The sequence below is a fragment of the Protopterus annectens genome, chromosome 2.part0 (genome assembly GCF_019279795.1).
Source record: "Protopterus annectens isolate FY-2018-M chromosome 2.part0, PAN1.0, whole genome shotgun sequence".
Taxonomy (NCBI): Eukaryota; Metazoa; Chordata; order Ceratodontiformes; family Protopteridae; genus Protopterus; species Protopterus annectens.
This window is the reverse complement of record NC_056728.1, coordinates 1,708,164,956-1,708,192,596: the sequence shown is the minus strand read 5'-3', so window position 1 is coordinate 1,708,192,596 and position 27,641 is coordinate 1,708,164,956. Positions and strand designations below refer to the sequence as shown.

The 27,641-nt window shown below is 38.9% G+C and overlaps 1 protein-coding gene across 1 annotated transcript in view; it reads left to right on the top strand.

The window, feature by feature from the left end:
* MMP23B (matrix metallopeptidase 23B) overlaps positions 1-27,641 on the top strand; it is a 344,346-nt gene that overhangs the window by 5,211 nt on the left and 311,494 nt on the right. Inside the window, exon 2 of the mRNA XM_044061757.1 lies at positions 2,447-2,589. Within this exon, the coding sequence (XP_043917692.1) occupies positions 2,447-2,589 (143 nt within the window). The remainder of the gene's footprint in view (positions 1-2,446; positions 2,590-27,641) is intronic.

The following is a 27,641-nucleotide window of genomic DNA, read 5'->3' as shown; positions in this document are numbered from 1 at the left end:
GTCAACAATTACCAAAACAGGTATAAGTGAACCTTAGGGAAAGGGGAAATGGTTAGGTGCCCATGATAATGAAAGCAGAGATCTTGGGAAGAAAGAGTGAACTAAGGTCTCATTACCAAATTGCATGTATATGCATTTTTCTTGATCCTGGTTCTCTGCTTTGTATCTGTTGCTTGTCAGGATGTGCTCCCTTAAGATAACAAAAAAATCTTGATCTGGAATGCACTAGAAATACCTGCAGCATGAAATAATGATATAAACATTGTTTCATTGTCAGATACCAATTCTAAACTAGTCAAGTTCTTGGGAGAACTAGAGTCTGACCCAGCAAGCAATGAGTATAAAGCACAGAACAATTTAGTGTGTCAGTAACACACAAAAACTTACACACCTTTGGACAATTTAGAGGAACTACTTGCCATCTCTTTGGGATGTGGGAAATATTGGAAACCCTGCAGACCCTGCACTAAAGGTATCCAGGCTGGCAATGAAACAAAAACCTGTATGCTGTGACATGGCTGCACTAACCACTGCACCACTGTGCTGCTCGTGACAGGAATGCAGCACAATGAAAGCAACGAAACATCACAAGTGTTGCAATCAACCCACTACTGTGGCAGCATAGCTCTGACAATTTATTTTAATTAAAATGAGATCACAAGAGGAAGACTTGGTACAGGCTGTGCAGTGCTAAGCATTCTGCATCTGCAGTAATCTGACAACAAAGGTAACGGTAGTTTCCTTACTGTGCAGTGTTGTATAGACAGTTAACAGTGTGTGAACAACGTATAGTTTAGCAAAAAAAATAAATAAATAAAATAAAAGAGTGTTGAAGAATGCTGCACCCAACAGTCTCCTAAACATTTCTAAATGCCCATTTATTTAGAGTGAACCGAAGAAAGCTGTATCTGCTGAAGAAACTATTATACTCATCAGTTTTCTAAAAGTGACTCAGCGTCCAAATGGAGTCAGGGAAACAGCACATAGCCTTGCATGTGCTTATACTAATTAAACAATACTTCATAACAGCTCATAATTAAGTAATACTTCGTAATAAGGCAAAGTATATTAAGAGATGTAATCATTCAAATGTGCTGTGACATTCAAGACCAAGGGCTGAGGGGTTTACTACTGAAATCTCATAGTGCAGGGGATCGAACGGCATGTGGTAGAAAGTACAGTTTCAAAGAGACACAATACCAAACCAGACTACTACGAATTCATAATAATGAATGTGAAGCATGATTCGGTAGTCTCAGTTCAATATTGTGAATGGAGATCGCAGTACAGTAAAGAACAGGAAAGTTACCCTTTTCTTCACTGTAGTGTAATCTCCAACGTTATTTTTCACTGATGTAAGAAAACAAAGAAGTTGCATTCTTCACTTCAATAGTAAACTGGCTGAGGACTTCAAACACCACAGTAAGGTTGATATTGCTTAATAGAATATATATTTTAGTAATGCTATCATATTTTGTGCAGACTTTTCACTGCCAATTTATAACTGCAGAATTTTTATTGGACTCTGAGAATACACTGTGTTAAGAATAGCAGACCATTTGTATACTCAGACTACGTCATTTTGTGATACGCTTCAGTGCTATATTACTTCTTATTACAACACAAAGGAATGGGGCTATATCTTTCACCTCCATGTCATTGTCTGCCCTGTAAAATAGTTAATGCTGTGCTGATATACCATTATAGTATGCTACAGAGTCTGTCTTTCTAGTACAATAGCCCACTCTCTTACATGTCTGGAGTACTTTTCTTAGTTTACTTAGCTAGCTGTAGATGATGGTTACTGTAGACTACATACCCAGACCCTACGTGCAAAAATGGAAAAAAGGGAGTTATGGATGGATATATCCATCCATCCATCCTCAACCCCTTTTTCCCCATTTTGCACATGGGGTCAGAGTGTCATTTAAACAGTGACAATCATCTTGAGCCAAGGTTTACACTGCCTGGTGGTTAGCCTTGCAGTGGTAGTTCATCCATACCACTCACTTGCACACATGCTCACACCTACAGCCAATTTATAGTGTCCATCCTCCCTAATGCATGTCTTTGGAATGTGGGAGGAAACCCATGTGATTGCAGGGAGGACATACAGACTCCACACAGGAGGCACCCCAGCTGAGAATTGAACCAGAGAACCTCTTGCTGTGAGGTGACAATGCTAACAGCTGCACCACCACAGCCACCCAAATGGATATATGGATATATTTATGTTTATATATAAATATATATATATATATATATATATATATATATATATATATATATATATATATATATATATATATATATATATATATATATATATATATATATATATATATATATATATAGGAGGATATAGGGAGGGCTTTAATTGTGCATCTGTTTTAGTTTCATAAATGTAAGGTATTCTGCATTCTACAAATGAATTTCTTTTCTTAAGGAAGACAATGCGACATCTACATTGGAGAATGTTCAAGCTCCTACTGCATATCACAAGCTCCAGTTTCAGCATCATTCAAGAAAGAAAAGATACACACTGACACCCACAAAGCTAAAATGGGACCACTACAATCTTACCTACAGGTATGATACTTGCATTGCTTCCTTGTAAATCGAGTGAATGAAATTGTATCCAATAATGACGTAGCTTCCATGCTTGTTTTTAGTTGGGTCACAGAAACCTCAAGGGCCATTTGTCTGTAGCTTTGGGAAAACATATCCTGATGATTTAACTGACTTAGATGAATACAAACTATTTTATATAAAGGATTAACTATTAATATCAGATTATAGATAATGGCATGTAGAATTCAGTTTCTCTACTTTGATGTGCAAGATAGAAGTTAAAGAATGACCGTGGGTATATTTGCAACAGTTAATTCCCCACTTTTCTAAGTATTTTCCCTTTTGATTTATAATAATTCAATCAGGACAGATAGATATGTTAAGACAAAACTGGAGACAAAACTCCTATGAAGGGCAAAGATGTTACATGCCATATGCGCATTGTATACTTTGCTACAGAAAGCATTTACTGCAGAACAGTAGTGGTCTTAACCACAAGAGTACATTTTTAAGTAGGTAAGCAGCATAAATGTGATAAGAAACCTTTACATGTGAGTTAAAGAAGTCATATGTATTAACAGACATTTGCTTGTTGAGGGAATATGGCCTACAATTCTTAAGTATACTCTATAGACAGTAATAGCAACTGATATGCCATTAAACTAAGGAGGAAATAAGAAGTGATTATCAAAACTGCTTTCCTCTGAGTAATACAGGAAAGGTAAAACTATTACTTGGAAACAAAACTGTAAGACAGGTAATATGACAGGTATGAGGCAAACAGATGTATACTGAGGTTCTGTTCAGGGTAGGAAGTCAACATAACATATTGCTTCTAAACAAGTAGCTGGATGTGATGGGAGGTTCAGAGACATAGGGTAACAGTGCTAAAAACTGTGACATGGTATTTCCATGACACCCTGTTTATGAGTAATGCAGACATGGAAAAAAAAAGTGGAAGGATGGCAATATATGTAAAGAAAAGCATTAATGAACAGATAGAAGGGAAGAGAAGGGTCATCATGAATAACAGATCTGGATGAAGCAGAGAACAGGCTTTCTGAGCATAAGGCCAGTAAGTGCTATTTTGATATGATGTATAAGCATGTTAGCACATGTGGATGGGATGAGAGGTTAAAGCAGTGGGCTGAGATAAGAATACTAATCACGGAGGGCTTCTATATGCTACAGTTATATACAGCACCCCATCTCGACTGACCCATCCATAAAGAAATGTCCATGCTGAATCTCAGTCACCTAGCACTAAACCTAAATAACCAGAGAACAGATAAGCTGGATCTGATCCTGATCAACAAAGAAACAGTGAACAATGTCAGTGTGATGGAAGCAACATGGGATGTTTTTCACGGAATGGGATAGTCTTAACATTCAAGAAGAACAGGAACACATCAAAACCACAGTGACACTTCACGACTTTACAGAGGTAGCTTACAAAAGGTGAGAACTGAGTGCCCACAAGCAAGCTGCTTGGGTGGGAAGGCAAGAAGTTAGTGAAGAATCCATAGTGTCAACTAAATGTGGAAGACAGAGGCAAATGTGAAATACTGCATAAGGTGAAGGAATAAACATCTGAAACAAGTACAGAGGAAGACACCCATGTAGTTCACAAAATAAGTAAGGTAGGCAGTTGAGGACAAAATAGTTACTTGTACAAGTGTGAGAAGTAATGTGACATTGTGAATGAGTAATACAATAAGGCTAGGAAGGAAGAAAGTAGATGCAGCTTGGGTGTCTTGAAAAAACAAAGGCATCCATAGAAAATAATTTGGGTAAGGGGATCAGAAATAGGATTAGGAATATTTTTATATACATTAATGAAAAGAGAAACAGGAAACCTACAAAAAAGTCTTACTGAAGGTGAGGCAGTATAAGCATGCAGATGCTATGATACAGGTGGAAATAGAAGATACTTTACCTGGAGAATTAAAGGCAGAGGCATCATGAAATGGTCCATCTAACTTGTTGGAAATGACTGGACAGGTGGCAATCTTTCAGAAAGTAATAAATATTGCACACCTAGAGGAATGGCTCATATTGATACCTCCTTGACAAAGTGCAGACCTAAATTGTTTTATATATGGACCATAACTACATATGTCAGAAGTGTAAGTGGTACTAAGGATACAAGGAAATGGTTATGGGCTAACTAATATATGAAAATACAAATGTAACTGTTAAGTTAGCTTTAACTGCACGCACACATATGTATATATGTGTGTGTGTGTGTGTGTGTGTGTGTGTGTGTGTATATATATATATACACACACACACACACACACACACACACACACACACAACAGTCTGCTAACTGTACGCATCTGGAGCTTTCCTTCATGGACTAGGCAAGTATCTGTAGTCACAGTACAAAGTTATCAATAAGAAAAGATTAAAAAAGACAAGGTGAGATGATGGAAAAAATTGCAGTGGCCTGGGTGGTCTGCCAGAGATAGAAACCATGCCTGCCAATGTAATCTCTTCGCGTATTAAGGAATCAAGTCCTAGAAATAATGTCAGTTTGCGTACTGTACTTGCAAAGTTTATGCTGTTCTTTTTATTGTTGTTATTTTCTTTCTCCCCAGGCTGAGCTTGAAATGCATCTTTTTGTTGCAGTGCTCTAACCTGGTTAATAAACCCAGTAAATAAATAAATGTACATGGAATTGTACAGTGTCATGTCAGTCCAAGTTATAAACACATACCTCTCGACCCCGTTAACACAAAAATCTCGATAAAGCCAAAAATAATGGGGGGATAAAGGCCTAAAAATAGGGACAGATATGAAGTCTGAAAATCAAATGTCCTTCATTGTTTAGTGACTTCAATCCATGTTGATTTGCCAAAAAAATACACAAATGTTATGAGGAACAGCCCTAAAATATGAGGCAAAAAATCTGAACATTCTGTGAAAATCCTGGACATTTGAGAGGTATGGAAAGACAATTACTGCTTACACGTGAGGTTAAGTAGATATCAGAAACAACAAATGTGACATTCTGAAAGATCTAAATAAAGTTTAATATCCTTCTGGCTGTTGCATTCTTTACCTAAGACTTACATTAATGGGTTAGAGTTCAAGGCTTATAACAACTCCTGGTCCAAGTCAACTAATTCTGAGAATACACTAGGATAAAAATCCATTTTTGTAGCTCTTGGGAATTTAAAACACACATTATGTAACTTGTTCACATATTTGCTTCACATTTTCATGGATGCAAATGGTGACTTGTAACAAATGTACAGTATGTTATAAATTACACCCTTAAAGATTTATCCTGCAAGCATAAATTATTTTTCAGCTAGGGACATAGGCTGGCTTTATTTACAAGTAGACGTGGCAAAGTGGTGTCAGAGACAATCTGCAATCTAGGCCAAAATGTACTGATTGTAAAAGACTATCCCTTGAAAACAGCTGTTTTGCATTTTCTGACATTCTTAACTGTGTACGCATTTAATCATGTAAGCTCTTTTTAGCATTAAATGAGAGTTACAGTAAAACATTTAGAACATTTCAGTGTTGCAGAAAAGCACTAGTACAGAAGCAAATGTGTCTGGTCATTAGTAAACTCTACAGTATTATGGGTCCAAGGGACTGAACAATTATTACAGTTTCTCTCTATTATAGCAGGATCATTTGCTCAGAAGCACACTAGTTTCTGTCATTAACTGAGCATTTCACACTCACTGTGATTTGCTGTCAAGAATGCTTAATGACGTCCATCCTATCATTGCTCCTGCACATATTTCCATCAACACTGTGCTTCAACTGTGGTCAATTCTGACCTTTCCATAGGCTGAAATGGTGTTTAACATGGATGTGATGATGTTATGAGATGTAGTTGACAGGTTTCATGGACTTCAGCACTTGCATATGTGTGATGAGTTGTGAATGTGTGCATTAATCTAGAAATGGAATATGTTTAGGAACTGGATCCTCATTATTTGGGAAGTCCAAGTGATTTCTCTAGGGACTTGTAAAACAGAGTTTTGTATGAGTGCAGGCTCTTTATTCTGCTGAGTCTGATATTTATTTGCAGGCCATTTATTAGAGTCGGGGGTTATGTATTATCTGGTGTCCTTAAATGATGTAAGTTTTCACTTTCCTGCAGCTATGGAATTCTTTACCTTATAAAAAATTTGCATCAAAGGGACCTGGGATTAGCATGAAAGTTAGGACTGCTCTGCACAAGGACTCACACCAGTGGTGTATCAAGCTTTTCCAGAAACTGACAGGAAATGCAAAACAGAGTCCAGCCTCCCATACAAGCAAGTTGCAGAAAAATCGGTGACCAAACACCAAATAAATGTACAGTCCTGGCTAGTGAAATGCAGAGAACGTATCTTCTGATACATGTGACTATTTTAGTGGAGAATGAAGCTTTCATTTGCCCTCTGCAAGTTAGAAATGCTTCCCTGTTCAAAATCCGCCATGGCTCTCATCTGGCTGGTGATTCACTCATAATTTATTTGCATCATTTGTTATTTTAGAATAGACAGGAAGAAAAAGAAGCAGGAGTAAATCAATTGCGTATTAGATAGAAATCATTACAGAGAACATTACTAAATCAATATAAACTGAGTAGTTATCACATTTTGATGGACACCTGAGCCACATGGGACAAAAACAAAGGAAGCCTATTCATAATGCATAGAGCAAAGCCACCTGCATGTTGGTGGGGAGATGCTCACCATAGAGAGAATCAGTTGAATAGTCATTTTAAATGACATTTGGTCCTTTGGTCTTGAAGTTTCAGCCCTCCAGTGTCAAATAGGAATATCAAGCTGAGCAAAGTAGACCAGAATTCCCTATCGTCACCAATAGTCTGCAGTTTGCAATTTTGGATCCCCAAACATTTTTAGGTAAGATGACAAATATAACCATTTTGCAAGTTCTAGGCATCTCCCTAGGCATCCTCCTATTGGGCCAAGACTCCAACAGGTCTTGTGAGAGGCCTCAAAGAGGCACCCTCACAATATGCCCAAGCCAGTTTAGCTAATTCCTTTCAAGCTGGAGGAACAGCAACTTTACTCTGAGGTCTGGCCAGGACTACAGAACCCCTCACTTTGTCATGAACAGTGAGCCCAGCTATCTTTAGAAGGAACCTAATTTTGGTAGTTTGTATCCCTGAATGCATACATTTGGTCACTGCCCAGGATTTATGGCTACAGGTGAGGGTGGGAGCTCAGATTGACCTGACAGCTTTGATTATAACTCAGCTTTCTTTCCACAACCTTTATTCGATAAAATGCATGCAATACTGTTGCTGAGGCACCTGTGTGTTGTTCAGTCTCCTGATATCCTGTATTTTTACTGGTAAACAGGATCTCCAAGATACTTATAGTCTTACACCTGAGTTAGTTAGTTACTTTCTCTCCTTTGCTTGAATGCACCAGTCCCTTTCTTTTCTGGAAGTGAACCATGACCTCTAACTTGGATGTGTTGATTTTCATCCCATCTACGTCTTGCTCAATAGAGAAGCCCTCCATTGCAGAATAAAGATCATAAGATCATAGTCTAAAAGGACATCATCATCTGCAAACAACAAAGATAAAATTCCAGCACCCTCTACTGGATACATTCCAAATCTTGGCTGGACCTTAAGATCTTATCCATGGAAAGTCATGAGCAGGAGGAGAAACAGGACAAGTCCTACAGCTACCTTGAATGTAACTGACATTGTGCTGAGAATGCAGGTGCAATCTTCATTTCTCAAACACAAGAACTGACTGGCATATGGCAGTAGGGACCCAATAGATTTGGATTCACAATGACTCTCCAAATGAAAATATCTGAATCCAAAACACACAAAATGGTTTCACCAAATATCACATTCAGCTAAAAGAAATAAAACAAATTGTAGGGGCAAATTCCCCTGCACCCCCATGAAGAAAGAATGCAACCCCTAACATATATATAGCAGCTGCATATTCACACAACAGTAGGGAAAGGGAAAGTCAGTTTCACTGAATCTGTACTTTCAGCAAAACTATTTTGTGCAACTGGAACTTGGAGAAGTGATACTTGTACAGTTATCATGTTTATGTGCATTCTTAGCACCTCTCAGAAGACATCCTGGTCTACACAATCATATACTTCTGTCAGGTTCACAAAACACATAGTGAAAGTACTGGAAAATCCCAACCCCTCTAATATCTATGAAAGTGCACTGCTCTAGTGCCAGGACACAATCTGTATTTCTCCTTCTGAATCACAGATTCAGTTATCAGATGAAGACCTGTTTGCTAGCAACATGTCCTAAAGCTTTCCCAGGGAAGCTGAGAAGCATGATCCTGTTGTAATTGAAATACACTCTTCTGACACCATGTATGAAAATGAGAAATACTATTCCCCAGTTTGTCAGTCCAGGGTGTCTGTTCCAACCTTTGAGATAACACTGGAAAGCCACAGTGACTGTATCTCCCCAACAATGCCTAGTGCCTTCAGCATTTCAGGACAGATTTCATCCACTCCAACAACTTTGTCACAATGTAACTTTATAATCACTGTGCAGTCACATTATCTGCAAAATGGACTCACTCATACCAGTTGCTTCTGGCACTGCCTCCTCTGTATGTGATCCAATAATCATTGCTTTAACATTCTCCACAAGTCAGAATTTCACAAATCCAAATAATTCCCGATTCATGGAAAGAAAAGGACAGCAGCAGCTCTGCTTCAGTACAATCCACAAACGTTAGCTACATTTCCAGGTTCAAATAATGGTCTCAGACAAAATGTAAGACAAGGGTAGCATCAGCTGTAAGTCAGTACACTCCACAAACGTTAGCTACATTTCCAGGTTCAAATAATGGTCTCAGACAAAATGTAAGACAAGGGTAGCATCAGCTGTAAGTCAGTACACCATCAGCTCTAAGTCAGTACACTTCTTTCATGTTCAGTAGATTTCAATCACCAATATAATATGCAGTTCCTTTTAAAAGAGTTGCTATGATACTCAGACCATACATTTCATGGTGAGATATTTAAGCTTGACAAAGAAACACTGAGCATGGCAAAAGTAAACAATTCCATATTATTCAAACAAAACAGTTACAAATACTACACTTGTAATGAAATAGTCAACTGTGAACATTTTTACATCCAAGAAAACATATATTATCTGATATCCCCCATTAATATAAAAACGTTTTAAAATGTGCACGAGATTGGCCAGCTGCAGTCGATTAGGTTTCCATTAAAAAGGAATCTCTTACTTTTTGTCTCTTTAAATTCTCTTGAGTAAACACTAATTCTTTGTTCGCTTTTAAATGTTTTTTGGTTGTTTGTTTTTATTTTTAAATAGGTTAAACATAAAACATTACAATACAAACAAAGTTGTTTTAACTCTGTTGCTTTCTTTTTATGTTTTGTCTCAATAAAGCCTTAACATCTGTAAAAGCAACCGAGATCTTTAAAACAGTCTCTGCTTTTTTTTGGCTTTTCAGTTAACATAGTTTAATGGTTTAATGATACAGAATAAAGGAGATAAAATAAGCACTTTAGCTTTATTGCTGTTAATCTGTTCTCGTTATGTTAAACCCATTTAACATAGCAAAAAAAAAAACAAAGAGAAAAGAAAGCAATTACTGCTACTTTTTACATTTTTTGCTTATAAAAATGGTTTAACACTAGCTTAGACAAATAAGTAAACGGAGATGTCCAAGGTCCTTTTTTTATGTCTGTCATTATGTTAAAACCCATTTAAAAAAGAAACATAAAACTGCTTTCTCACGTTGCTTTGCTCCGCTCCTGCTGTTGGCAGAGGCTCTGGTGTACATCATAGGCATACATCAGATACCAGCTGATACCAGACAGCTGGGAAGAGAAAGGCAGCAAAGAGATTAATTTATAATGCCATTATTTAAGAAAAGTTATTGTTCTTAAATATAATGTCATATATAATAGTAATATAATTCTTCTCTATGTGGTATTGCGGGATGGTACGGTTTGTTTTTGTTTTTTTGGGGCTTTTTGCCCCAACCCAACAAAAACAACGGTAATAATTAAATTACACTACCCAGGCGTGGGTTATTGCTATATTCCCCCTTCTAAACTACTAATGACTTTTCTTAAGACTCCTCAAGAATAGTTGCTTGGGTAGAACATGTATTTTGATATTTAATTCACCAATTCTCTGTCATGGAAGACATTGTATATTTCTAATATTAGAAAGAAAAATATTTTGCCATCTCTACCTGGAAGATTTTTTACCTTAGAATTTAGGTTTGCCATTTTAATTGGCTCTGTGGCTCTGTATCTAGTTAGTGTTCCACCAGTGTGGTGTGCTCTGTTTTTAGCAGTGAATGTCTCCAAACTCAGATTTACTGGCCCTGGGTAGAGAAAAGCCGGTGGAATATTGCTGCCTCACTTACTGGTGTGTCAGAGAGGGCATCACTAAGGAGGAGTAATGCAAGTACCCCTTCTATTCCTCACATACTCACTGTAGATACTAAGTACAAATGAATCTTTGTCATGGTAAGCCTTCATCAAGTAAAGAGCATAACCTTTACATTTATTCCTCCTGACTACTATAACTAAAGTATAATTAACATTGCTTACCTTCCATACAACAGTTAAACATCCCTCCCATGCTGCCTGAAGCTTATTTTGCTGAAAGGAGCAAGCGTCTTTACCTTTTATCGACTAGTACAGTTACATTTTACTTTCTGATCTGTTCTGTACTGCTAACTCATGATGGGACCATAATTCACCACAGCAGTAGAAAGAGTCTTACAGGAGGAATGTGAGGCCAAGACATTGACCTGATGCAGGGCCCCTACTAGAGACTCTGAGGGTCAGAAGAGGATTTGACAATTTGCAGCAATCCAGAAACTTAGTCAGTCCAAGTCCATGAAAAGGCACCTATGACAGAGCCCTCTGCAGCATTGCTAGTCACATTCTTCTGACCAGAGGAGTCAGTCACCTGCAATGTTCACACTGTGGATTCTACCAATGATATAATTTGTACACAATCAACCACAAAAGGGTTAGTGTTTAATTGAGAAAGTATATCCATGATACCAGCATGGAGAATGGTGTTGAAGGCTTTGGCAAAGTGAAGATATGTGGTATGAATGAATGGACCCTTGCATAAAGTTTTAGTGACCTTTACAAAGAAATCAATAAATCTGTGTAAACTAGACCTGCCCTTTAGGAGTACAAATTGATTAGGTGAAAGTTTAAAAATCACCCATGTTGTTATTTATTAGTTCAGCAATTATGTATTCTATAACCTTATAAATGATACTAGATAACACTAATAGGTGTATAGTTATTGGGGTCATTTGCATGCCCTCATTTGTGTAGTAGCACAAGAAACAGAGTAGTGTTACTATACACTATACTATGAAGATGTTAGCACAATTTGCACAAGTTGATCTGTCAGTTTAAACATACATAAACGTGTGTGTATGAGTTGCATTTGGAATACATTGCCATGGTGAAGAAAGAAGTAAAAAATATAAAATGTATCCCTCATATGACAGAAAAGATGAAGATACTGCCAACGGATTGTTTTATGATGCTTCATGTGATCTGAAGTATCAGCAATAGCTACCTTTAAAAGCAGGGCTGCTTCTGATGCTATTGAAGGCCTGATCCTCCGACACCTCACAGCGTACTTGAAAAGAAAGGGAAAGCTACAGCTCATCGAGAGCTTAGAACTCCTTCCCCAAGTGACTGCAAGCTTATAGGTAATTTATAGAAGTAAGGAGGTGTACAGGCAAAGCTTACCACCCTGCTTAAGCAGGCCACTTCACTGGCTACAGGTGAGGAGTGTCCTACAGACATTAGGAGCAGGCACTTCTGTTGTGGCCCTCCAGCAGGGTACTTCCTCCTTTTGAAGTCACTGATGGCTTAGGGTTTAAATCTCCATCTAACATGAGTGGCAGTGGGAGTCTGTGTGTGAAGATACACATATCCTGTGCTAGCATGTTTGTATGACTGGGCACATACACGCATTATAAAATTTCTAGTAGTGTAGCTTTTTCTCCCAACTGATGTTAAATGAGGGAAAGCTAATTTATTTATTGTATAGTAGTGAAGTTTTTAATTTTCTAAGGTTAGAGCTTTGGGGCTTTAAGCTGCTTGCCTTACATGTTTTCTAAGGTAATGTGGCCTCATGCTGCTTGCTGAATACAATATTTTGTTTTTTTCATTTGCAGCTCTGGATTATTTCCGACTAATCATTATTATTTAATGTTTTTGTTTTTTTATTTGTTTCAAAATAACCATGATGATGACCTTTTGCTTTATTTATATCTGTCCTTCATTCTTTCAGTTAGGCAACAATCTGACTATTAGGCTTATGTCAGCACAGAGTTAATTAAGGTTTTCCACTTGTAAATTGACTATTTGTAAATCACACTCAGAGTTGTTGGTCATTTATTAGCTTTCATAAACAGTTCAATTTACTTTTATACTTATTTTTTTCATTCCAGTTTTGTTTGTATTGATTGTTAAAAAGCTGCAAGAACTAACATAATTTTCTTCTCACTGCAGCAGTTCTATGTATAGAGAAACCAACTGCTTGACATTACTTTGGTTGTTGTTGTTGTTGTGTCTTTCGGCTTTTCCCGGTTAGGGGTCGCCACAGCGGAACTCCGGTCCGCTAATAATTGGTAGTTGATTTTTACGTGCCGAGTTACCAGCCCTGACGCACAACCTTCAACGAAGGTACGCCCATTCACGCATGTCTCCACACAGAAGACGCTCTAGCTGAGAATCGAACCAGACAGCATCTTACTGTGAGGCGACAATGCTAACGCAGCACCACCACCGCGTGTCACTTGACATTGCTTTGGTGATGAGGGTATATTACTTCAGTAGTAATTTATAATGTTAAGGGTAGCTAACACCTGTAACATTACTTTGGTGATGAGGGTATATTACTTCAGTAGTAATTTATAATGATAAGGGTAGCTAACACCTGTAACATTACTTTGGTGATGAGGGTATATTACTTCAGTAGTAATTTATAATAATAAGAGTAGGTAACACCTGTGACATTACTTTGGTGATGAGGGTATATTACTTCAGTAGTAATTTATAATAATAAGGGTAGCTAACACCTGTAACATTACTTTGGTGATGAGGGTATATTACTTCAGTAGTAATTTATAATGATAAGGGTAGCTAACACCTGTAAAATTACTTTGGTGATGAGGGTATATTACTTCAGTAGTAATTTATAATGATAAGGGTAGCTAACACCTGTAATATTACTTTGGTGATGAGGGTATATTACTTCAGTACTAATTTATAATGAGAATAGTAGCTAACACCTGTAACATTACTTTGGTGATGAGGGTGTATTACACCAGTAGTAATTTATAATGATAAGGGTAGCTAACACCTGTAACATTACTTTGGTGATGAGGGTATATTACTTCAGTAGTAATTTATAATGATAAGGGTAGCTAACACCTGTAACATTACTTTGGTGATGAGGGAATGTTACTTCGGTAGTAATTTATAATGATGAAGGTAGCTAACACCTGTAACATTACTTTGGTGATGAGGGTATATTACTTCAGTAGTAATTTATAATAATAAGGGTAGCTAACACCTGTAACATTACTTTGATGATGAGGGTGTATTACTTTAGTAGTAATGTATAATGATAAGGGTAGCTAACACCTGTAACATTACTTTGGTGATGAGGGTATATTACTTCAGTAGTAATTTATAATGATAAGGGTAGCTAACACCTGTAACATTACTTTGGTGATGAGGGTATATTACTTCAGTAGTAATTTATAATGATAGGAGTAGCTAACACCTGTAACATTACTTTGGTGATGAGGGTATATTACTTCAGTAGTAATTTATAATGATAAGGGTAGCTAACACCTGTAACATTACTTTGGTGATGAGGGTATATTACTTCAGTAGTAATGTATAATGATAAGGGTAGGTAACACCTGTAACATTACTTTGGTGATGAGGGTATATTACTTCAGTAGTAATTTATAATGATAAGGGTAGGTAACACCTGTAACATTACTTTGGTGATGAGGGTATGTTACTTCAGTAGTAATTTATAATGATGAGGGTAACTAACACCTGTAACATTACTTTGGTGATGAGGGTATATTACTTCAGTAGTAATTTATAATGATAAGGGTAGCTAACACCTGTAGTATACATGTATTTCATTGTGTAACCTGTTGCTATTCTTCAGTAAAATATTAATATTAATTTGCAAAATATCTTCCTTGTTGAATTATCTACTTTCCTTTAACCTTTAGCTACAAGTTATAGGTTCATAGGTGTATACTAGGCTAATGACCATAAGGGCCTTTTTAAGGCTTGACATTCATCCCAAATCTCTGACAGGTTCTGACAGGAGATGAACCCTTTACAGGTTACCTGTGTGTCCATTAGAGACATAGGTGCCAAACCAAGGATGAATTTCTGATGACATTAGAAAAGAGAAAAAAGCCAACTCTATTGGTGTAAAGGTATAAGCCCTGACTATGATTAATGACCTAAGATAGATTAACATATTGGGTGTCTTTTGGAATTGCCATGGAAAGAACAGATGTGATGTGGCTTTTGTCCATTTGCTTCTCCTTTAGGGATAGTGTGAGAATGTATATCTGAGGTGCAAGTTCCACTGGGTGAATCTCCAGTAGAGACTAGAACCCCTACAGGAGTGCTAGCTTCAAGGGGTCAGGACTGTCTTTATGGATTACATCACTCTCAGAAGCCAGGGGCATGCCCTTAATGTCACCTATTCTATGCTGAATCTTGAGCATGTAACTAGGCATGTGCAGTAGGTTAGCGCCCCAAAACATAAAAAGACCAAACAGCTCTTTGATGACTGCCTAAATAATGGCTTCCCTTGGTGGATCTCTCACTATAGTGCATGGGGAATGAATTGGCTAGCTGATCAATACAGTCTGATAGTTGGCAGACACTGGGGGGCAAAAAAATAAATAAAAAAAAAGATGAACAAAGAACACGTCTTGATTACAGTAGCTTTAATACCTTCTGCTGTAAAGATCTTAAAGGATAAAGTGTCATTGAGAAATGTACTATTGTACTTTGTTTAATAATCTGAACATAATATCTAGAAACAGAACTGCTTGTAACAAGAGAAGACACTTCATTAAATAATATGATGTATTGAGTGTTCAGAGTCACTGAGAACAATATGCAATTCTTATGGCAGTAAAGTAGATTAATGCCGGCAATTAAGTGATAATGATTTATTTCATGAATTAAACATATCCAGTCACCTACGTCTACTTCTTTACCTTCCATATTAGATGAAAATGGTTACTAGACAAAGTTCAAGAAAACACAATCAGACAGCAATCCCTTAGTGGCTGAACCCCCAACCCCCATTCTTTGGCCATTGACTCCATCTCAAGATCAGTGGGGGGGGGGGGTTTGAGAATGGCTGCTCTGTTAAGGCTATTGATGTTCAAAATAGCATTCTAGTGTCAAATAGCAAATGTAATGAGATTTGTTTACTCTGTGTTCTATGTTTAAGAGGGTAAATAATTTGTTCCCAAGGATATATCGGTATAAAATAATGGCTTTGTGACTTAGCAGCTACAGATCTTGTCTTGAAGTTTATACACTATTTGACATAAAACATGCTTTAGTAAAATTCAATGATGAAATTAACATTTGTCAAAACTCTAAAAGCAAGAGGAAATACATTTTTTATCAAAGGTGTACTTCAAATTAAATGTAGTCTGGAACATAATTAACAGGTATGAAACCCATTCCTGGCACTAAAATAATTACTTGGTATTTGATGTTAATAAATGTTGTATAGTAACTTTTGAAAAACAGGTGGTCCTTGCCTTCTATTGTATATGAAAAACACTTAAGATAAAGTCTGTCATTATCAATTTAAATATAACTATAGGCAGGGTGTCACTTTTATCAAATGGATCACCATGTTGTTAAGAATTGGCTTCAGTATGACCCACATTATATTCAGGGTGAACACCAGCCACCCTATGGAGGTCAGAGTTCCTCGGTACACCACATACATTCAGCCAATGAGTACAATGTTTCTGTATACAGTCTGTTGGTCAGACACCTCATTTCTCTGCTGAGGATTCAGAGGTTTCTTACTAAGAGGATAGATGGACTTATCAACCTGTGTTACTCAGACAGACTTCAAAAGGTGTTCCTCTTCTTCTTATCACACTGTCTCCTGAGGGGGATCTATGTCTTATATTCTGAAATGAAAGACCGTCTCCTTTTTTTTTAACTGTCTGTCTGAAACATGCCACAGGAGGCAATACACTTCAAAGGTAACCATAAAATATCCATAAAAGTAGTAGCAAATGTGAAATGTGTAAATTAGCAGCTTCCTTTCCTTGGGAACAAACCTACATTGTCCTGACAACAATGTCAACACCTTCAAACTTTTAAAAAGGACTTTAGCGAATACATGAACACATGTAAGTTTCAACACAAGGTAGGACACATCAAGCATCTAGAAAGTCAATAGGACATAAAGATTGTTATTGAATCTGAGTTTCTCATAAACTGCACAACTGGCAATTGACAACTCTTGTACAATTCTGTCTGAAAATGTTTTGCAATCCAGTTATGAAACTTTGCAGTTTCTTAACTTTTTCTTACAAAATTTTCATTATTCCATCTGTGACATCGCCCTTCATAATTTATGGAGTTGCAATTGTGCAGTCCTGAAAAAATTAAATTTCACATACCAGCTGTAAAGTAGCTTTTCCGAGGAGCACAACAAAATGAAATGTGAGACATTGTAACAAGGACCCCTAATAAGAGTTATGAGAATTTCATTACAAAATATTAATAATTACCACAGTCATAGCCAGATATGTAATAAAACGTGATTTCATGAAATAAAACAGTTCAGTGACTGAAAAATTACATAACAGCAATATATAATATGACATACAGTTACCCCATATGTACACAATACATGTGGCTCATTGATTAAGATCTCTGCTTCACAGATCTAGTGGCTAGAGTTCAAGCCTAACACTTAGTCACTGCCTGTGTGGAGTCTATATGTTCTTCCTGTAATTATGTGTTTCCCCCAGGTACTCCAATTTCTTTCCTCCCTCTGAATGCATCCAAGTTGAAAGGCTACTCCAAATATTCTACCTGTATTACATTTAGCCATGTCCTCGTGGCCTAAGACAAGGTTTGACAGTCTCAAAGATTAACTAGTTTAATCATTCGGCTAATGAATACTTACATTAAAAGCAAATGAAAGTATCTAAGAAAAAAAAAACATTCACAAAGCTATGACACAATTTTTCTTCAAAATGCACATCCATGCATGCTGCAGCTTCTGAAATTTTCATATAAAATGTTATAAATCCCAATTTCTGCAAATAAATAAATACATGATATGCCATATTCAAACAAAAACATCAAAGTCTTTCTATGAATGCCATATTCTCAGAGGAGGACACCATTTTCTATCAAACTACACTAAATGTACTACAATATTTACCTACACAATTTACAGAGATTCAGATGTTCATTTCTTAAGTGCACTGACACATATTGGGATATAGGCTAAGCAGATACAAACTCACACTCAGGCATGGAAGGCTTTCCCATTGTCTTTATATCTCTCAACATCTTACAGCAAGAAATCTGGACAAAGCCATAAATAATGGGGGGACAAAGGCCCCAAAATATGGACAATTTTTAAATATTGCACTTACAAACTTAAAATGTTAATAAAAAAAGAAGTTATGTACTTACCATAATGTTCCATGTGAGTTGTTCATCTCGCCTTCATTCTTACACATGGGTTCAGAGCCGATTTATCGTCTCTGAGTCGGCCGCTTTACTAGCTGAAGATCTCAGAGTAGCTCGAGGCCAGGTCCCTATCCCTTGATGCTCTCTGTCCTACCTCAGATCTAGTTTGCTGATCCCAGCATGTAACAGATGTAACACCCTAACATATACTCCAACCGGAGTAAGAAGTCATAGAACAAGACCCACGAGACCCCAAGTCTACTCGTTCTTCGAGACCCTGGAGGAGGAAGGCGGGTGGGAATGTAAGAATGAAGGCGAGATGAACAAATCACTTGGAACATTATGGGAAGTACATAACTTCTTTATGCGAAGTTGTTCAGTCTTGCCGTTCATTCTTACACATGGGTAGTGTCCCAAGCACCCTAATCCTGGGTGGCTCATGGGAGTATATTCTTGAGGACAGTGGAACCAAAGGAAGCCCTGTCCCTGGAGGCCCTGTCCACTTTGTAATGAGTGATAAAGGTATGCGGCATAGAACAAGTGGCAGCTGCACATATAGTGTCCAAAGGCAATCGAGCCGCATAAGCAGAAGAAGTGGAAACAGCTCTAGTGGAATGTGCTTTCACACCATGCTCTAATGGTTGGTTCACTGAGGAGTATGTAAATTTAATGCAGTCAGTTAACCATTTGGAAAGGGTAACTTTAGAGACTGGTAGCCCTTTCTTTGTGTCAGCATGAGAGACAAAGAGTTGTTCAGATTTTCTAAAATCCTTTGTCCTGTCCAAATAGAATCTCAATTGCCTGTGAACATCAAGTTTATGCAACATGTACTCCAACTTATTAGAATGGTTGCTGAAAAAAGTTGGAAGTTCGATAGTTTGATTCAGGTTAGTCTTAGAACACACCTTTGGAAGGAATGAATGATTAGTCCTCAGTGATACTCTGTCGGGGTGAAACACCAAATATGGGGGTTTGATAGATAGGGCTTGAAGCTCATACACTCTACTTGCTGAGATAATGGCCACCAAGAAAATAGTTTTCCAAGAAAGAAACTTTAAATGGCAGGATGATGCAGGCTCAAAGGAAGGAAGAATAATCCATGACAGCACAAAATTTAGATTCCAGGGAGTAAAAGGTTGTCTAACAGGCGGCTTAAGATGAATGGTACCCTTTAAGAAGGCCATACATAATCTGTGAGACATCAAATTAGAACCTTCAGCTCTAAGGTGAAAATTCGAAATTGCAGCCACTTGAACTCTTGTAGTAGCAGCTGTAGCACCTTCATGGAAAAGCTTAGATAGGAATTCCAGAATACTAGCAATCGGGGCAATGTAAGGATCAATGTTATTCTGGGAGGCCCAAAAAGCAAATCGCTTCCATTTACTGGCATATAACTTTCTAGTGGAAGCTTTATGCAAAGATGCAAGCATATGCTGTACCTCTGAAGAAAAGTTGTGTGACCTGGCTAGGTTGGAAATCAGAGCAGCCAAGCTGTCAGTCTGCGGGAACAAAGGGAGGGATGGAGGGCCCCTGACGAATGTGTCAGCAGGTATGGAACTGGGTCCAGAATCCAAGGTTCCTCCAACTGATAGAGTCAAAGGAAGGGAAACCAAATCTGTTGAGGCCAAAAGGGGGCTATTAAGATTACAGTCCTTCCCAGAGCTTTGCCTTTCTGTAAGAATTTCGGAATCAGGGAAGTTGGTGGAAAGGCATATAGGAGTCCCGGGGGCCAATCGTGTATGAGCAAGTCCCTTGGGCTGTCCCCTGGTAGAGAATTCCGGGCAAAGTAACTTCTGCATTTTGCACTCATAGGGAATGCAAACAGGTCGCAGCAAGGCTGGCCCCATCTGCGGAAAATCATCTCCGCAACTTCGTCTTTGAGAGACCACTCGTGCGGTAACAGAATGGCTCTGCTCAGTTTGTACGCGATCATGTTGGATTTCCCTGGGATATGCATTGCTATGAGAAAGCACCCGGTGGATACCACCCACTGCCAAATTCTCAAGGCCTCTCGACATAAAGGGTAAGACTTGGTTCCCCCTTGCTTGTTGATGTACCAGACCACAGACATGTTGTCTGTCTGTATCGCAATCGTCCCTAGAGGAAGAAAGTCATGGAAGTGCTGCAACGCCAAAAGCACCACTCTCAGCTCCAGAACATTGATGTGCAACTGTGACTCTGTCTCCAACCAGGTGTCTTGGACTGTTCTTCCCTGAAAAAGCCCCCCCCCCCCTTCAGAGAGGCGTCTGTGATCACCATGGCTGACAGCGAGGGAGAAACAAATAGTCAACCTACTGTAACCTGGTGGCTGGTCAACCACTAGCAAAGATCCTTCTTGCAAGAGTCCGTAATCATGATTAAGAATGACATCGGGAGTTGTTGGTAAGACCACTGGGTGAAGAGTAACCACTGAAGAATCTTCATGTGCATGCATCCCAGAGGAACTGCTATGAGTGTAGCTGCCATGGTACCTAGTAGTTTCAATACTTGAGAGGCCGGTACTTTTGTTTTCTGCAAAATGTCTGATACCTGGTCTCGAAGAGTGTCTATTCTGTCCGGAGGCAATTTTACTGTGGTGGTGGTGGAGTCTAATTCTGCTCTAATAAAGGAGATACATTGCGATTGCGACAACTCAGACTTGTTGAAATTTATAGTTATGCCTAACTGAGAGCAGAGATTGAGAGTGTGATCCCTGGACAGAATTAGTTGATGCCTGGAGGTGGTGGTAAGGATCCAGTCGTCCAGATATGGTAACACTTGGAATCCTAGATGCCTCAGGTGAACCGTAACCCCTGCCATGCATTTGGTAAACACTCTGGGGGCTGTTGTGAGTCCAAAGGGCAGTGCTTGGAATTGGTAGTGACTGGCTCCCAGCCGGAAACGCAAATGATCTCTGGATGGTCTGGCCATTTTGATATGATAGTACACATCCTTGAGATCTATAGAGCACATTCAATCGCCCATTCCAGGGAATGGGATAATCGACTGAAGCGTGACCATTCAGAACTTCTCCTTCTTTATGAATGTGTTGAGTTTGCTGAGATCCAAGATGGGCCTTCAGTCCCCTGTCTTCTTCTTTGGAACTAAAAAGAATCTGGAGTAAGTTCCAGATTCTATCTGGTTTGCTGGGACTGGCTGGATGACTCTTTTTTCCTGCAGCCTTTGGATTTCTATGGCTGCTTGATCCTTGAGACTGGGTGGAACATCTGGGATTTTCTTTTGAACAGGTGGGGTATCTAAGAATGGGATGATGTAACCTCTTGTAACAATGCTTTGTATCCCAGAATCTCTTGTAATTCCTAGCCAGGCATCCAGATACAAAGCCAAGCGACCCCTGACTGCTTCCAGAGTAGGACAGTTGGGCCTCCTTTCAGGAGGTAGGGCTTACCAAAGAACTGATCCCTGTCACCCTGGTTTTGCAGACCACCTCTGCCGTCGGGGCGGCGTCTTCCATTATTACCCCCTCCTCTGCCCCTGGAGGGGGGTTCACTATGTGTGTTCTGGAAAGCTCCTTGGGACTTCCAGAACCACATTTTTCCACCTTTCTGCCCTTTGGGGTATGGTCTGGTAGGGGTGGGAAAACAGACTCCTACGGCAGATAGAGTTTTTCCATCTTGCTCATACCTAGTGAGAGTCTCCTTGACTTTGGGCCCGAAAAGAGATGACCCATCGAATGGGGTGTCCACAAAGAAGACTTGAAGGCTTCCGCAAAGGAGCATAAGCGCATCCAGGAATGTTTCAGAAAAGCTATTGCTGAACCCGCTGCTCGACTCGAACCATTGGCTGCATAGGAAATGAGCCACATGGACGAGTTGACTATGGAATTAAGGGCATTAAGTTGGGCTGTTACCTTCTCAAAGACACCACCATCTGTATTACCTTGCAGAGTATCTCCAAGCTCTTTTAGGAGATCTCTTTGAAGATGGGTAAAATGAGTCAAGTAGTTAAGTAATCGCATAGCAAAGGTCGCAGAACTAAAGATGCATTTCCCATACCTATCCATAGTCATGGAATCTCTATTAGGATGATGGACAGTAGAAGAGGTTTGGGACATCTCTTTCTTGGTGGCCGCCACCACCACCATGGCATCAACTGGAACTCCCTTAGTGAAAAACATCTTATCTTGGGGGGAGGTGATAAACTTGTTGGGCCTCCGAGGGACAGGTTCCATAGTATCAGGAGACTCCCATGCCCTTCGAGCAACCAGTTCCATTAGTTCATCGAAGGGCGGAGTCACCCAGGAGGTGGAAGGTTGAGACCCAAAGGCCTTCAGGAGCACCAACTCATCCTCAGTAGGGCTAATGGACTGCCAGTCACCCCTCTGCTTAAGGACATCCAGGATATCAGCAAAAGAGATATCCTCCGAGGGGGACCGTGGGGACCCTTCTGACTCCTCTTAGTCGGTGTCTTTTGTCAAAGACTCCTGCAGGGAGTCTAAATGTCTCCTCTTACAAAGTTTCTTCCTGGGAACCTCATCAGTGGGGGCTTCTGGTGAGGTCTCAGTAGAACAAGGGTCACCCAATGGGGTTACCTGAGGCTCTGGGTCTCGACGCTTCATGGGGGCCTGTGATATAGAGACAGAAAGTGGCACTTTAGGGGAGGAGGAGGAGGGCCCTGATGATGTGTGTGTCTTGGATGACATAACCCTCCTCATAGCATCGAAGGCTCCACTGCTCCGACCCGAAGAAGCCACCAGTTCTGAAGAAGACGGCAACCTCCCGAGTTCCAAGACAGTGGGCTCTGAGCTAGAGGAAGGAGTCAAGCTCATCCGTGCTGACACTCCGAGAGAAAGGGTCAGAACCAACTCATCAGTTTTACTCTCCCCCCCCTGGAGCCAACCAGAGAGTGTCAGCTCCCAGACTCTTCAAATGGCACTGAAGAAGTTAGGGTTGACAGAGCTGATAGCGCTGGAACAGGCCTCGGCTCTTAAAGGCTCCACAATCATCAGATCCTCCTCTCCTGGCTCCAAAGGCCCGACTTGACTTGGAGGATGAGTAGTCACAGCAGGTGCGATGGTCTTAGGCTCCGAAACCGGTTGAGTCGAAGCCGATAATAATTTGGCCGGTGCCGGGTTCTCAAGAAGCCTCTGTACTACTTGGTCCACATCCACATCAGAGAGGGTTCTCGAAGAATGAGTTGAAGGAGCTGAAGAAGCCACTGACTGAAGAATAGGAGATCTTAAGGTCTCGGAGATGGCTCCAAAGCTGGGGACCAGCTCAGAAACACTGACTCGGTGCACGGCTCTGAAGACTGTGGAGCCGGGGACCGCACCTTCTCAGCAAGGCTCAGAACTGATGACTTGGGCTCCGAGGAAGCTTTGGAGGACTTTGACTCCATTGATGACATGGAGGTCTGGTCAGCCTTGTCCAAGGACTCCTGAAAATCTGGTTTCAGTAAGCCTCTATCCACCAACTTTCTTCTTCTTTCGAGCAAAACCCGGCTACTGAAAGAATGGCAGATCGAGCAATCCTCCTGGAGGTGAACGGGCTCCAAGCAATAGACACAATTTACATGGGAATCAGTTATTGACATTTTCTGCCTGCATTTTCGGCACTTATTAAAGCCTGATTTCTGTTTTTCTTTTTGATCAGCCATACTAACAAGAAAAACAACAGTATGCAGCAATCCAAACAATTCTTTTACTTTAAGACAACAGCAAACACACACACCACAAACTCTAACAACTGTATAAACAGAAACACAGAAACACCGAAACACCAACACCAAGTATATAATTTTCAAAAGGCTATCTAAGTAACGCTAAATATATATGTAAACTAGCGAAAAGCTAACTATAAATCTTAACTATTTAAGAACTATCTAAACACACACTAATAGCTGGATAGGGAACTATTATAACTAAAGCATGGCCAAAGGCCTAAGAGCAGCCGCTCTTAAAAGGACGAAATCTCATCACATAGAACAAAAACTGAGCTAAACTAAGGCTAACCAGCCCAACAAACAGTTTGAACAGAAAACTAGCCCAAAACCTAGCTATAAAGATACAATATATTAGAAAAAAATTTTCACAAACTAGCCCGAGCTCTCCAATGACTTCCAATCTGTTGCAGCGGCAAACTAGATCTGAGGTAGGACAGAGAGCATCATGGTATAGGGACCTGGCCTCGAGCTACTCTGAGATCTTCATCTAGTAAAGTGGCTGACTCAGAGCCAATAGATCAGCTCCGAACCCATGTGTAAGAATGAACGGCGAGATTGAACAACTTCACATCAACAGGTTTTGCATTAGCATTAATTTTCTGAAGGGTATGAAGTCTGAAACTCAAATATCTTTCATTATTTCCTGACTTCAATCCTCAATTATTTGCCAGTGATTTAACAGAAAGCAGCAGTTTTATGAGAAACAAACCAAAATGGAGGCAAAAATCTGAACATTCTGCAAAAATCTGGACAGCTGAGAAGTATCCTTATGCCTTACAGTACTTTGTATGTTGGGTCATATCTGTTTAGAGTATGACCCAGCATATTATTATGCTCTCTGTCTCACACACACACACACACACACACACACACACACACACACACACACACACACACACACACACAATCACACTATGTGTGTGTGTGTGTGTGTGTGTGTGTGTGTGTGTGTGTGTGTGTGTGTGTGTGTGTGTGTGTGTGTGTATATATATATATATATATATATATATATATATATATATATATATATATATATATATATATATATATATATATATATATATATCACATTGGGCAATGAGCACTCTTCAGTACTTCCTATTTCCATAGTGGTTACAGGTTTTACAGGGTCAGGCTGCTAGCCTGGCACCCAACCCTCCCCTATATATATGCACATGGGGTTAGGCACACCACACATACACACACAAACTCATACCTATGGCCTGTTTAGAGTGTTCAGTCCACCTACTGCATGTCTTTGGAATATGGGAGGAAACTATAGCACCCAGAGGAAACTCATGTGAACGCAAAACGGACTCTGCACTGAAGGCACCCAAGCCGAGCCTTTAACAATGTCCACTGACAGCTATTGTATTAAGAATATTATTATCAATAATTGGCAATTCTGACCTTGTTAATGTTTTGGGAAATCAACTGATTTTTGTGCATAAAAAACTATTAATCTTAAGAATCTTTGGAATTTAATATTAGTAGACAAATTAGAATTTTAAGTTCAAATGTTAGCCATTTTTATTTTAAACATCTTAATTTTACTGTTTTATTAAAACAAAGGTTTAATTGTAGGATGATAACATTATATATTTGCCAACTGGTTGTCTTTGTACACAATTCTATGTTGGCAAAAGCACAAGAGAATTATGTATACGCATTAGGGAACATGTAAAAGCTATTAAGGATTAAGACATGAATAATGCTTTGGCCAAACATAGTAAGAGTTGTTCTAGTTATAACAAATTTCATTTCTTAGTTTTGGAGCAAGTTGACAAGGACAGGTTTCTTACAGGTAGTAATGACTTTCTTGAAACTTGAGAGTTGATGTCGTGGATTAAGTAAAGAGCTGACCAATTTCCTGGTCTGAACAAAAACATCAGCATTAAATATTTACTGAAATATAGAGTGTTGTGACGCACTTTATAAATGTGTTTGGTTCACTGTATTTTTTTAATATACAGTATTTACGTGTTGAATTAGGAACACCAAAGTTCATATGATTTGATTCAGATAAGTTGATTGGGTGTTTACTTTTGGCATGTTTAAATTGTGCTATATAAACTAATTGTTCTTTTATTGCGACATTTTCTGAAGAAGTTCCTTTTAATAAAGTGGGACAAAAAGCTCTCATTTCACGTCTGCTATTATTTTATTTTGTTATTTTGCCATTCCATCTTGTTGTGCATTGGGGTCGAACTTGGTGTGAGCTGTAAATACTAGGTCTTTTTGTTTTATATATACACATATATATATATATATATATATATATATATATATATATATATATATATATATATATATATATATATATGGGTCCACTTTTAAATGTTGAAATTCAGAAATCACGAATTAAAAAAAAACTTACCCAAAACATCGAGATTTCAGAATCTCGACATTTAAAAGTGGGTTAAAAAAAGAGAGAGACCTGAAATGTGTTTGCAGGCCCCCCCACACACCCCCTACTTAAATATACCAACTCCGAGATCGTGCTACAGTGAAGAGAATGGTAATGCTCCTGTTGCACTTACCTTTCTCTTCACTGTAGCGCAATCTTGGAGTTGGTATATTTAAGTAGGGGGTATGGGGGGTGCAGGGAGGCAAGCCCCACTGCAAACAGTTTGTTTTTCTTTATTTTATTTTTTCTTTAACCCACTTTTAAATGTCGAGATTCTGAAATTTCGATGTTTTGGATACGTTTTTTTAAAATTCGAGATTTCAGAATTTCGACATTTAAAAGTGGACCCATATATATATATATATATATATATATATATATATATATATATGTGTGTGTGTGTGTGTGTGTGTGTGTGTGTGTGTGTGTGTGTGTGTGTGTGTGTGTGTGTGTGACTGTATGTGTGTGTGTGACTGTATGTGTGTGTGTGTGTGTGACTGCATGTGTGTGTGTGTGTGTGTGTGTGTGTGTGTGTGTGTGTGTGTGTGTGTGTGTGTGTGTGTGTAAATACAAAATACCAAAACCACCACAACAACAGGCATATAATGAAGCATTTCAGTACAAAGGCAAAAACTAGCTGTAGTAACTAAATGAGCTATCAATTGATCATCAGTCGGCATGTTTGGCGTGTTTATCTTTCCCTCTGATTGCTATAGCTTCTATGACCTTCATGTATTCTGGGAGAGGCTGCCCGAAACATCTTTCACTTGTTATTACTGGAGTGCTAGATTGCCTGATTATCCTTTTTATAATGTAGCGCTAGTTTTCTATTCTAGTTGCGCTTTTTAATAGTATTGGAGCTCATGTTAATTTGAGTATTCATGTACAGCAGTGGAATTTTCTACTATGGAATTTTTAATTGCATTGCTGTATTTGCTGATATGTTTAAAAGTATGTCTACATACATGTACACATGTCTTTTGCACAATTTTTTTCCCCATATAATTTCTTGTTTTTTCAGATGATTGGATTTTTTTAGTTTATCTAGTTAGCTATGTCTTTGAATGGTTAAGCCATATCCAGGAATATGAAGTGTAAGTACATTGCTTAGGCACTTTGTTTCTGTGTTTTGTAATGGCACTGAGTTGTTTGGTTTTACATGTTTTTAACTGGTTACCAAATATCTCTTTATGACCAGTGGGGATAGATCGATATCTGCTGATGGGCTGGTCAAAGTGCTTATAATAGCGCCAATGAT